This window comes from Elephantulus edwardii, unplaced genomic scaffold, assembly GCF_000299155.1.
Source record: "Elephantulus edwardii isolate Elephantulus edwardi_28Jun2011 unplaced genomic scaffold, EleEdw1.0 scaffold00202, whole genome shotgun sequence".
In the NCBI taxonomy this organism is placed as follows: Eukaryota; Metazoa; Chordata; class Mammalia; order Macroscelidea; family Macroscelididae; genus Elephantulus; species Elephantulus edwardii.
This window is the reverse complement of record NW_006399952.1, coordinates 2,543,140-2,554,699: the sequence shown is the minus strand read 5'-3', so window position 1 is coordinate 2,554,699 and position 11,560 is coordinate 2,543,140. Positions and strand designations below refer to the sequence as shown.

General features: G+C 44.3%; 1 protein-coding gene across 1 annotated transcript in view; it reads left to right on the top strand.

Annotated features, from left to right (window-relative positions):
• The first annotated feature begins 2,404 nt into the window (after window positions 1-2,404).
• Window positions 2,405-11,560, top strand: part of RIMS2 (regulating synaptic membrane exocytosis 2) — a 629,796-nt gene continuing 620,640 nt past the window's right edge. The window contains exon 1 of the mRNA XM_006897149.1: window positions 2,405-2,580. Within this exon, the coding sequence (XP_006897211.1) occupies window positions 2,405-2,580 (176 nt within the window). The remainder of the gene's footprint in view (window positions 2,581-11,560) is intronic.

The following is an 11,560-nucleotide window of genomic DNA, read 5'->3' as shown; positions in this document are numbered from 1 at the left end:
TTGAATGTGTGATCAGGGTTTAAAAATCACCATAGGTTCAATGTGGAGTGAAAGTACCTCGAGGTTCTAGTTCCAAGCACTGCCACTTACTAGCTAGCTAATCTTAGTCCTCAATTTTCCAAAGGATGATTGAGTCTGGTTAGAGAGCAATAAAACAAAACTTCTCTAACTCAAAACCAAAATTAAGCCATGTAGGATTCACATAAGTTCTCAACTGGCTTGCTCAGCTCCACAGAGATGAAAATGGAATTATTTGGAATATACGAGTTTTGTTTGAAGCAGGTGACTAATAAAAATAATACTTAAGTAAAGTCTACTCTCTTCCCAATTACAATACATGGGAGAAGAGTAAAGTAGAAATCTAAACACTGAAACCACAGGAGACTGCACAGCTGCTTCTTCTATCCCCAGCTCTCTTTCGTTGAGAGCCAGTCAGATGGTACCTTGGGACAGGAGGAGGGAGCCTGCCATACACCAGGCAAGTAAATATAATACGAATCCCAAAGGCCTTCCTAGTACCCATCGGAGCAGACTCAGGATGGACTAAACAGTGTGCGTGTGAGAGGCAGGGCAGGGGTGTGTATTCCTACGTATGTGTACACACACACACACACACACACACACACACACACACACGGAACATGCTGGCAGCAGAAGAGGAGGGGGTCCCTGGTGACCTGCTCCCAGCCCAGTCCCATTTCACTTCAGCACGCCTCACCCTCACCAGGAGGGTTGTCAGGGCAGCGACTGGGGAGAGGTGGCAGCCACTGCAGTTGGGGGGTGGTGGTGGTGGTGGTGGTTGGCTTGCATCTATTCTCAGTTCCCTTTCACTGTCAGACTTTGCATCTAACCTGATTTCCTGCTTTCGATTGAGTGCCCTTGGCCAAAGTGCGGGGTCCTCACCTCCACTGCCCACTCCCACTCTCTCCCCGGAGCATCTTCACCCTCACTTTCCCTGAAGAACCTCAACTCCATCAGTCTAAGCTCCCCCCTTCTCCACGCTCCCTCACTACCTGTTTTCCAGAATTCTTAACCTCCACCACTGGGTCCCGCGACACCACCTGTGATACACCCTTTTCACACACACCCTTGCCTCAGTTACCCTTTCGCACCCCTCATCCGTGACTCTCGGGGCGTCCTCACCCCGCTCGATCACGCCCTGCCTCCTTCCAAGGCTCATCCCCCAAATCCTGGGCGCTCCCCTCTTTGCACTCCCCCGCCCCCCCACCCCCAGAACACACTCACCTCCGGGCCTGACGTCCCCGTAGCCCCTCCCCCCATACAGATCGCCCCTCCATCACACTCTCACATCCCCCACATCCGACAAGGGACACGCAGGCGCCCACTCACCCTCCGCCCGGCCCCGGCCCACAGGGCGCGCTCGGGAGGGGCGGCCACGGGGCGCTCGCCGTGCACGGGCCCGGGAGGTGGGGAGGTGACGCGGGCCGTGCGGGAGGAGCCCGGGAGGCGAAGGGGCGGAGGAGGCGCGGGCAGCGGCGGCACCGAGCGGCGGCGGCGCAGGGAGCTCGCCCTCGGAGTGGACTCCATGGACCCGAGGGGCGGCGGCGGCTGAGGGACCCCGGGCGGGCGCGTGATGCGGGGCGGCCGGCGCCTGACCCCGCTACGCGCCGGAGCTCGCTCTGATCCGGGCGTCCGTGGCCGAGGGGCCCTGCCTCCGGGACTCTCCGCCGCGAGCCCTGGTCCCTCCTCTTCCCATTGCGCTCTCTCTTCTACCAAGCCCGGGGTCCTCGGCCGGCAGGCTCTGACCCCGCGGCCTTCTCCCTCTGCGCTCCTAAGAGGGGTCCTCCCTCCGCGACGCCGGGGAGCCCCGTGACGCGCCAGTCGGCGGGACTGGGAAATTCGTCCCTGCGTTCTGCCTCCCCCTCTGCTTCCCTCCCCGGCGCCCCTCCAGCCCGCAGGACACCGCCTTCGGCGCCGGGAGCCACTTCCCGGGACTCCCGCGGGGCCGCGTGCGCCCCCGCCGCGGCCGGACACACTCGCGCCCCGGCCGGCGCGCCGCCCAGTCACCCCACCCCGCCGTCCCCGCTCCCTTACTCCGCGCCTCCCCCGCCGCCCCGCGCGCCCGCCGCGTCCGGCCCGGCCTCCAGCGCGCTCTTCCGCGCCACTCACTTGCCAGCCCTTCGCCCCCGGGAGGAAGGAACATTCCCCGGAGCGCACCCGGGCCCCCTCCCCGCCGCGCCCGCCTCCCCTCCCTGCCCGCCCCTCTCCCGGCTCCTTCTTTCTCCAGGGCGGGGGGGGCTGTCGCCTTGGATTGAAGGCCATTGATTTGTATGCATTTGTCCCAGCGCCGGAGGCTGCTCCAGCCGCCCGCCCCGGTACTGCCGCCACTGCCGCCCGTGGAGTCGCCTCCCCGTGGCCCTAGGGTGGTTCGGCTCCACCAAACATGTCGGCGCCTGCCGGGCTCCGGGGCCGCCCGGCTCCCACCCCGGCGGCCTCGCAGCCGCCTCCGCAGCCCGAGATGCCCGACCTCAGCCACCTCACGGAGGAGGAACGGAAAATCATCCTGGCCGTCATGGATCGGCAGAAGAAGGAAGAGGAGAAGGAGCAGTCTGTGCTCAAGTAAGGACTGGGCTCCATCTTCCCGCTCGCTCCCCGCCCTGCGCCCCCTCGGCCGCTGCCCCGGGTCGTCTGCGCGCCACGGGTCGCCGTCCTCCCCGCCCGCCGGCGGCGCTGGGGCCACGAGGGCTGCGGCCGGCGCCGGGGCTGCTGGCGGGGTGTCGGGCGCGGGGGTGTGTGTCGGGGAGGGAGGGCGCCGGGCCGAGCCTGCCATGGGGAAGGCGGCGAGCCAGTGCGCGGTGCAGGCTCCCCCGCGGGCTGGCCGGGCTCCGGGGCCCCGGCGGTGCTGTCCGCGCCTCGGCTCCGCGCGCCCCTCTCCATTGGCGGGGAGCGCCGGGGACTGGGGCGCGGAATCCAATATGGCCGTGCACAGGTGCTCCCAGGCCGGGACCTGGGGACGGGGCGCCCGGCGGAGTGCAGGTGCCCCCCGCACCCCCGGGCCGGCGCCCTCGCACGGCGACCCGCACGGAGAGCCCCGGCGCCCGCGATCGCCATGGCCAGGGCCCGGCGCGCCTCCGGTGGGTGTGCGGCCGTCGCCATCTTCCAGCCCCTCCCCCTCGGCGGGCTCTCACACCCTGCTCTCTGCTGCTCTTGCTGCGTGCAACTAGTAAATCTGTTTAATCCTGAAGGCACCCCAGCTCCGGCTGTGACTGCAGTTTGGGTGCTTCCTGTTTGGGGAAGTTTTACTCTGCGTGCTCCCGGGCTAGGAGGCTGTGCCGAGGCTGGGAGGGCTCTAAGGAGCTCTCCGCCCTCACTTAAGCAGCGCTGTAACTTCAGCACCAGGAACTGTCCACACTGGGTTGTCTGCTGCCTGCAGATTCCTTGTTAGTGTAGGGAGATTTGTTACTACAGGTTTGCTTTAAATATTTTATGCCTGTTTGCTTTCTCAGTTACTACGTGAAAGAGATTGGGTGGAAGATGTGTACTTTTTGTATATTTAACTCCGTTTACTGAGCCTCATTTTTTATTTGAAATGATACTGAGCCTCATTTTTTATTTGAAATAAAGTCTCCTAAGGGATTAGTTTATGCAGTTTGTATTAAAATCAAGACAGTTTCCTCGCCCCTACATTGAAATAATGTTACCAATACTCTTCTTTATTCTACACAGAAAACACAATACAAAGTGAAGAGTTCTGTGAAGGAGCTAACATATTGGCCTCTAATCCCGTTTTAAAAACAGGTTGTTACATTCAGTATTCTTTAATACACTTACAAAGAAGCAATGATTTTTTGCTGATGTATATGTCATATTTTAATGAAAACTAACTTTGAAATAGTTTATTGTGACAAAAATATTTCACATATACATAGAGCTCAGAGAAGAATACTATTTCTGACAAAAATTGGGGTGTAGAGAAAGCAAGTGTGTCCCTGACAAAATGGAAATGAAGAAGAGTAAGTTCTCTAATTACAGTTTCAGGATGTGTATGCCTGCTTAGGATATGAAAGAAAACATTTACAGGTTTTAGTAGATTATTGGAACTAATAGTAGAATGATTCCTTTCTTAAAGCTTTTTGAACATATTCCTAACTTTGCTTAACTTTATTATGTATACAAGCACTGCCAGGCTTTTTTTATATGAAACTTACATTTGATATTTTGATGGTTAAGTTTTTTACTGTAATTACTAAAAATCAGAGTTGCCAGAATGATATTCAAGAACATATGTCTATTTCTCTGATCTGGATAATTGTTAAGATGTACTTTTATTTCTTTATAAAATGCTAAATAATGATAATTAATGGCTATTTTAGTTCTAAACCTAGTTGTTATTAAAATTTTTTCAAAAGTACAGCACATTTTATTAGTAATAGATATTTTTATTCAACTATTCTAATATAGAAGTTGAAATTAATTTTTCAGCCCTGAATGGTGATTTACTAAAAATGAGCAAAATGTTTTATTAGGAAACTGTGGAAGGATTTTCCATTTAGCCATGTGCATATATGGCACATCTGTATGTAAGCATTCATATTGTGTCATCATATTTATGCATATATATTTTTATAGTTTAGATAGAAACAAACATTCTCTAAACATAGTCTACAATCTATGACATTACGTTGGTGAAAAAAACCTACTCAGATTTATTTCAAATAACTGTTTGCCTTTCTCCTTGTCTTTGAAAGAGTCTTACATCCAAATGGGCTATACAGTTTCAGAATTATTTTAATATTAATTGTAACAAGTTGTAATATGTTTCATGGTTTTTAAAATAATTGATGCTTAAATTTAAAATATTTTCTAAAATGCTTTTGACTTTTGTAATAAAATAGCAGTAGGCAAGGAAAATGAAAGGAGTGCCTACTTTTTATAACAGAATTACAATAGAGAAATAGTTTTGAAGAAGTTGAAATTTGTTAACAAATAAACATTATTAGTAAGATTACATGATGTTGCATGTCAACATTGATTCTTAGAGAAGGTCAAGGGAAGAAAGAAACTGAAATTAAAATTCATGTCTACTGCCTCTTGATGATACTAAAAAACACAGTTGATGTTTGAGGAGATTGAAATTATAGGATTAAAAATGTTTTTGCATGATTTGTGCATTTCTTTATTCATATTCAGTGTTCATGCTAACCCAAGGGTGTCACAAGATGATATATTTGAGTCCTGGAAGAAAATATTAGAACTTACATTTGCATTTTAATTTTTATCTGAAAAATAAGCGTTTTTATTACTTAATCTTTGAATTAACAGTATTCACATGCATATAAATTACATCTAGATATATATGCATGAAATAGTTTCATGGCTGAAACTTTTTTAATTGTGATAGTGGAATGTTTAGTGAGAGTTGTGAGAGATCCAAGTGATTGAGACTAAGTATAGTAATGTCTTTCATTTGGAGCCTGAATAGTTAAGAACTACTTATACTTAATTATTATTAATAATCCCTACTAAGCCCAGATAAATATCCACATACTTCAGGAAGTGTTCTTTCTCCATTAAATATATCCATTTTATGTACAATGAATATAATTTGGAAGCATTTTAAAAAAAATTTCTCAGTAGATTCCCTAATGAAATTTGCTATTCTCCTGTAACATTTCTAGTTTGGTTAACTCAATTTGTCAATGAAACCTATAATGCCTTTTACTCTTTATTGTTTTAATTCTTTGTGTTGTAAGACCATAAACTCCTTGAGGGTGAAAATGAAATTTGACTCATTGTTTTGTAGCAACCCTAATGTGTGCATGACAGATACCTAATAAAGATATAATTTATGGTAATGTTAAGTGTTTTGCCAATTTTGTTGCAAAATATAAAGGTTAAATTTTGAGAGAAAAAAGCACAATTAATTTTCATGTATGTGTGTTGTATTATGCAAAAATGTTTAAGGAAAGAAAATTCACTCAAAATTAATAGTAAAGTGTTCACTCAATAAATGGTAATTGACTTTTTCCTATGTGATCTCATAGTCTTTCAGATAAAGAGTTTTTGTAACAAAAATTGCAAAGTATGTTTCTTGACCTGTATATTATCCTGTCATTCTCAATTTAGATTTTCTGTTAATGTGAAGAGATTTGTAGCTCTCCAAGTAAAGGAGGATGGTAATTCTCCTAATTCATTCTGTGCAAATACCATTATTCTACATATCACAGTAAATTAATAGGATAATTTATTTTATACTTGAAAGTTAGGCAGAAATGAAATAACTTAATTTGCAAGTATTTTCCAAAGCCAATTTATAAAATTAATCTCAAACTTTAATTGTTCTTGTTGCTGCCTACTAGGCAATACATAGTATTATAAAAATATAAAATATCTTATTTACTACCTTTACTCACAGGCAAAGAAACTCTGGTGGCCTAGAGGTAAAAAGTTGTTCTGCCCATAGAAAGACATGTGATTAGAATCCACCAGCTACTGCTTGGGAGAAGGATGGGCATTCTCTTACCGTGCAATTTATAATCTTTGAAAACCTGCTGGAGAGTCAGCCATGAGTCTGTTCTGACTAGATTACACTTAACAACTGAGAGGCAAGGGAGCTCTTGTGGCCTAGTCTCTAGGGAAATGTGCTGCTGACCCAAAGGTGCCGCCTCTCTGTTAGTCTGAGTTCACTGGTGACTCCAAAGGGAGAAGATGGGCAGTCTTATCCTGTGTGATTTACAGCCTCTGAAAACCCATTGGAGGGTTGGCCATGCTTGGTTTGGATTGGAAAGCAATGAGGTTTTATTTTGTTTGTATTATCCTTTAACCTAGACACAACTGGTTGTTACTATTTTATTGTATACTCTTACAAATATTCTAGATATATGACTGTTGGTATGTATAGATATATAAAATTTTGTTTCTCTGTATATATGAGTGTTTATATACATATATATGAAATTTTGTTTCTGTGTATATATATGCTGTGTGTATTAATGTTTGTACTGAACGTAGGTGACAAATAGTAACATTGTGTTCTGCAAGTTTATAGTTTTTAAATAGTTGCTGATTCTGTGGACTGCTAGTAAGGAGTTGTGCTACAAACCCAAAGACACATGGCTTAGCCCACCAGCTGCTCAACAGGAGAAAGACGCACAACCTCCTGCTTTGTGATTTGCAACCTCTATAAACACCCACTGGAGGGTCAGCTATCAGTTGGCTCTGGCAGGTTGTTGAGGCTGTAGATTCTAGTGGAAGGAGCCTTCAGTGCACTTTTTACTTAGCTGTGCAAGACACTGATGACTGTGCAACCAGAGCTTGACCCAACCATGATTTTAACCGAGATAGTTACCCTTCATGTAAAAAATGATAGCCAGTCTGGTATTGCTTAATGTTCACAATATATTTTGTACAATAGGATGTTAATGTAATCTGGACATTCAAAACCACTGTATTATATGCAAGCAGTCCCTGGATTATAAGTGAGTTCCATTGCTAAATCTTCCTTCCTAAATCATTCCTAAGTCAAATTTGTATGTTAACTGGAGACGTTAGATGCAGTTTATATATTACATTATCTGGTCAGATGTTTGTCTTATATTTATTTAGCATACAGCATACCTTTCTGTCTGTTCATAGGATGTATACAGTGCACTTTTCTCATTATGATATGTTCATGTTAATATATAGTATATAGTGGATAGTGTCTTAATATGTGATATATAGTTGTTGTTGTTGATTGCCTTCAAGTCAAGCATAACTCATAGCGACCCTATGAACAAAAGGCTTGAAGCCCCTCTATAACTATCAACATTTGTCAAAGTTTATAGAGTTTCCAGAGGTATGTTTTTTAGGAAGTGGATACCACTCCTGCTTCCAAATGATAGACAGTATACTTTTAAAACTATGTATACAAAGTATATTATGTACTTTTCTATCTAGGCCTAAAAGGTGTACTGTATATTATACACCAAGATAGACAACTGACTAAATGTTATTAGATATGAATTGTACCTAACTTCCAACTTACATACAAATTTGAGTTAAAGGCATGTTTAGGAATTTAACTCATTTGTGATCTGAGGCTAGCTTTCTGTATAAAATGGTATTTCCACAGTGTCCAAATTATATAGAATCCTGTTTCACAGAATGTATTGTGAACTTTAAGCAATGCCCGATTGAGTATCATTTCCCACATGTATGGTGACTGCATTGCTGGGATAAATTCCTAGAAATAAAGTTGTTGGGTCATGTTGTTGTTTTTGTTATGTGCCGTCGAGTCACCTGTGGCTTATAGTGACCCTATGTACACCAGCCCTAAACCCTGCTCTGTCCTGTGCCACTCTCACTGTCCCCGACACACCTACACCCATAACCCCCTTCACTGAATCAGTCCACCTCACAGAGGGTCTAAATTTTAATAAGTACTGCCAAGTTTAATGCCAGTAAAAGTCGTGTGTCTGAATGACATGTGAGGATATTTCTCCCATATCCTTGCCCACACTGTGTGTGATAGTCTTTGCCAGTATTTTGGGGAAGAAAATAGCTCCCTGTAGATTTAATTGGTACTTTTCTGTGGAGTTGAGAGTCTCTTTTACATTTGCTTTGTGTCCTATGTATTTCCTTTGCTGATAGACATTCTTAGTGATTTGTAGAAGCATTTTACATATTAAAGAAATTATAATTTTGTTTGTGGTGAGTTTGTGATAGTTTCTTCATGATTTTCCATTTGTCTGTGACTTTAGCTTTTTTTTAAATCACCATATTATTAAGTAATCATGTATTTGAATTTATGTTTTTAGCTGTGGAGTACACTTAGAACGACTTCCCCCATTCTAGCATTAAACAAACAAACAAAAACAAACCCTCCCACGGTTTCTTCTATGCTTAAAAGAAATTTTTAGGAATGCTTTATCATAATAGATAAATAATCAAGTATAATCATGATGACTTGTAAGTAAAAGTGATTATTGTACATGAAAATAACCATTGTCAAGTATTGGAAGCCCATACTTTTCAGGATTCAAAATTCACTCTGAAAATTTAATTGGCATTTTGTAAGAAAGTAACTAATACATTTTTTATATGTTCTCTATCTTAATATGTTTTTGTTGTTGTTAGATACTTTTAAATTGGTTCTGATGCATAGTAACCCTGTGTACTACTTACTCATGAAACACTATGTTGTACAAAGAGTTGTACACGGAGTCTTACACCATTCTTACAGTCGTTGCTGGGTTTGAACCCATTGTTGCAGCTTCCATCTCAGTCTATCTTATTGAGGGTCTTCCTCTTTTCACTGACCACTTTATCATATATGTGTGCTTCCTATAGGGTTCTTTCTGAGAACATGTGTCAAATATGTGAGTCTTACCATTCTTGCTACTCAAGCTCCTTTTTTCCTTTATCTCTTCAGTGATAGATTCATTCTTCGGGCCAAAACCAAATTAACCTACTACTGTTAATTTGTTTCCAACATCTAACTCTAAAGATCAGAATAGAACTACTTTCTGGGATTACCAAGGCTATGAATCTTTATAGAAGCAAAGTGCCTCATTGTGCTCCAGTGAAGTGGTTGGGGGATTCAAAATGCTGACCTTAGAGTTAGATATGGAATGTTTAAGCCATGTTGCCACCAGGGCTGCTTGTTCTTCTGTCAGGCCATGGTACGTTCAGTGTTCTTTGCCAGCACCATAATTCTTCTTTGGTCTTTGTTACTCATTGTCCAACATTTGTATGTTTAGGAGGCAATTGAAAACACTGTAACTTAGATCAAGCATGCCTTGCTCCTCAAAGTGACATGTTTTTTCCTCTCTAAAGACATAATTTGCAACAGATTTGCCATTTGCATTATGTAATTTGAGTTCTTTCTGTCTCCATGAATGTTGAGTATTAATTCAAGTGAAATGAAAGCATTGAAAAATTCAGTCCTTTTTCCAGTTTATCATGAGGTTATTTATTGAATTGGTAGCATCAGGATGGATGGCGAAGAGATTGAGATTGTTCACAGCTTCAGTTTGCTCGACTCCACGGTCAACACTCTTGGCACCAGCAGCCACGAAATCAAAAAACGGTACATTCAGTACCGTTCTCCAGCACCACAGCTCAAAAGCATCCACTCTCCTTCTGTCCTCCCTAGTCATTGTCCAACTCTCTGATGCATAACAAGCGATTGCAAATACCATGGCCTGTATCAGGCGCACCTTAGTCTCCAGAGAGACACTGTTGCTCCTGAGTACCTTTGAGAGGTCCCTAACAGCAGACTTTCCCATCGCGATACGCTTTTTGATTTCCTGACTGCTGGTGCCAAGAGTGTTGACTGTGGAGCCGAGCAAACTGAAGCTGTGAACACTCTCAATCTCTTCGTCATCCATCCTGACACTGCCAATTGGTCCAGTGGCGAGAATCTTTGTCTTCTTGACATTGAGCCTCAGTCCATACTGAAGGCTGCAGTCCTTGACCCTTTGCAGCAAGTGCATGAGGTCCTCCTCAGTTTCAGCAAGCAGGGTTGTGTCATCTGCATAACGCAGATTGTTGATAGATCTTCCACCAATCCTAACGCCACACGTCTCCTCATAGAGCCCACCTTCTCGGATAATCTGCTCTGCATACATGTTGAAAAGGTATGGAGACAGGATGCATCCCTGGTGTACACCCTTCCCAATTTTGAACCATGCAGTGTTACCCTGCTCTATTCTGACTACTGCCTCTTGATCCAAGTACAGGTTTCGCATTAGCACAATTAAATGTTCTGGGATTCCCATTCTTCTCAGAGTCAGCCACAGTTTGTTATGATCCACACAGTCAAATGAGGGTTAAACCAGGTTACTCCTTTGAGGCAAGGATTCTGGGGCTTCGTCTGACATACTTTGGACATGTTGTAAGGAGAGACAGGTCTTTGGAGAGCGACATCATGCTGGGTAGAGTGGAGGGACAGCACAGGAGGGAAAGACCCTCTATGAGGTGGATTGATTCAGTGACTGGGGTAATCGCGATGGGTGTGTCAGAGGCAATGTGATTGGCACAGGATAGAGCAGGGTTTAGGGCTGTTGTACATAGGGTCCCTATGAGTCGCAAACGACTCGACGGCACATAACAACAACAACAACAGTTGTGAGAATTTTTCTTACCACTGAGAAGTAATTCATATTGAAGGCTGTAGTTTTATTAGTGATTTTTTATGAATAAGTACTTTAAGCCCGTTTTACTTTCAGGGAGTAAAATCTGCTAGGTTGCTATAATAACTAAAAAAGCTCACTGCTCTTGAGTTGATTCTGACTCATAGTGACCCTCCATTTGGTCTTTGAGGCTGTAAATTGGTAACAGATGGAAAATGCTAATATTCCTCTTGAGGTGCCTCTGGTGGATTCAAACTACTAGTGCTTTGTAGAATTTGAGTTATCAGTGTAGCTTACTATGACTCTGCAGCCAGAGGTTCCTCTATCCAGTCAAACGTCTTGGGTTATTTGATCAGCATATGTACTTGAATAAATATGGTGAAAGGATACTGCTATTGTTATGTGCTGTCAAGTTGCCTGTGATGACGCAAAGCAAACCTATGAATAATAGCTTCCTATTGAGAAAGATAAGGTCGCTATGAGTC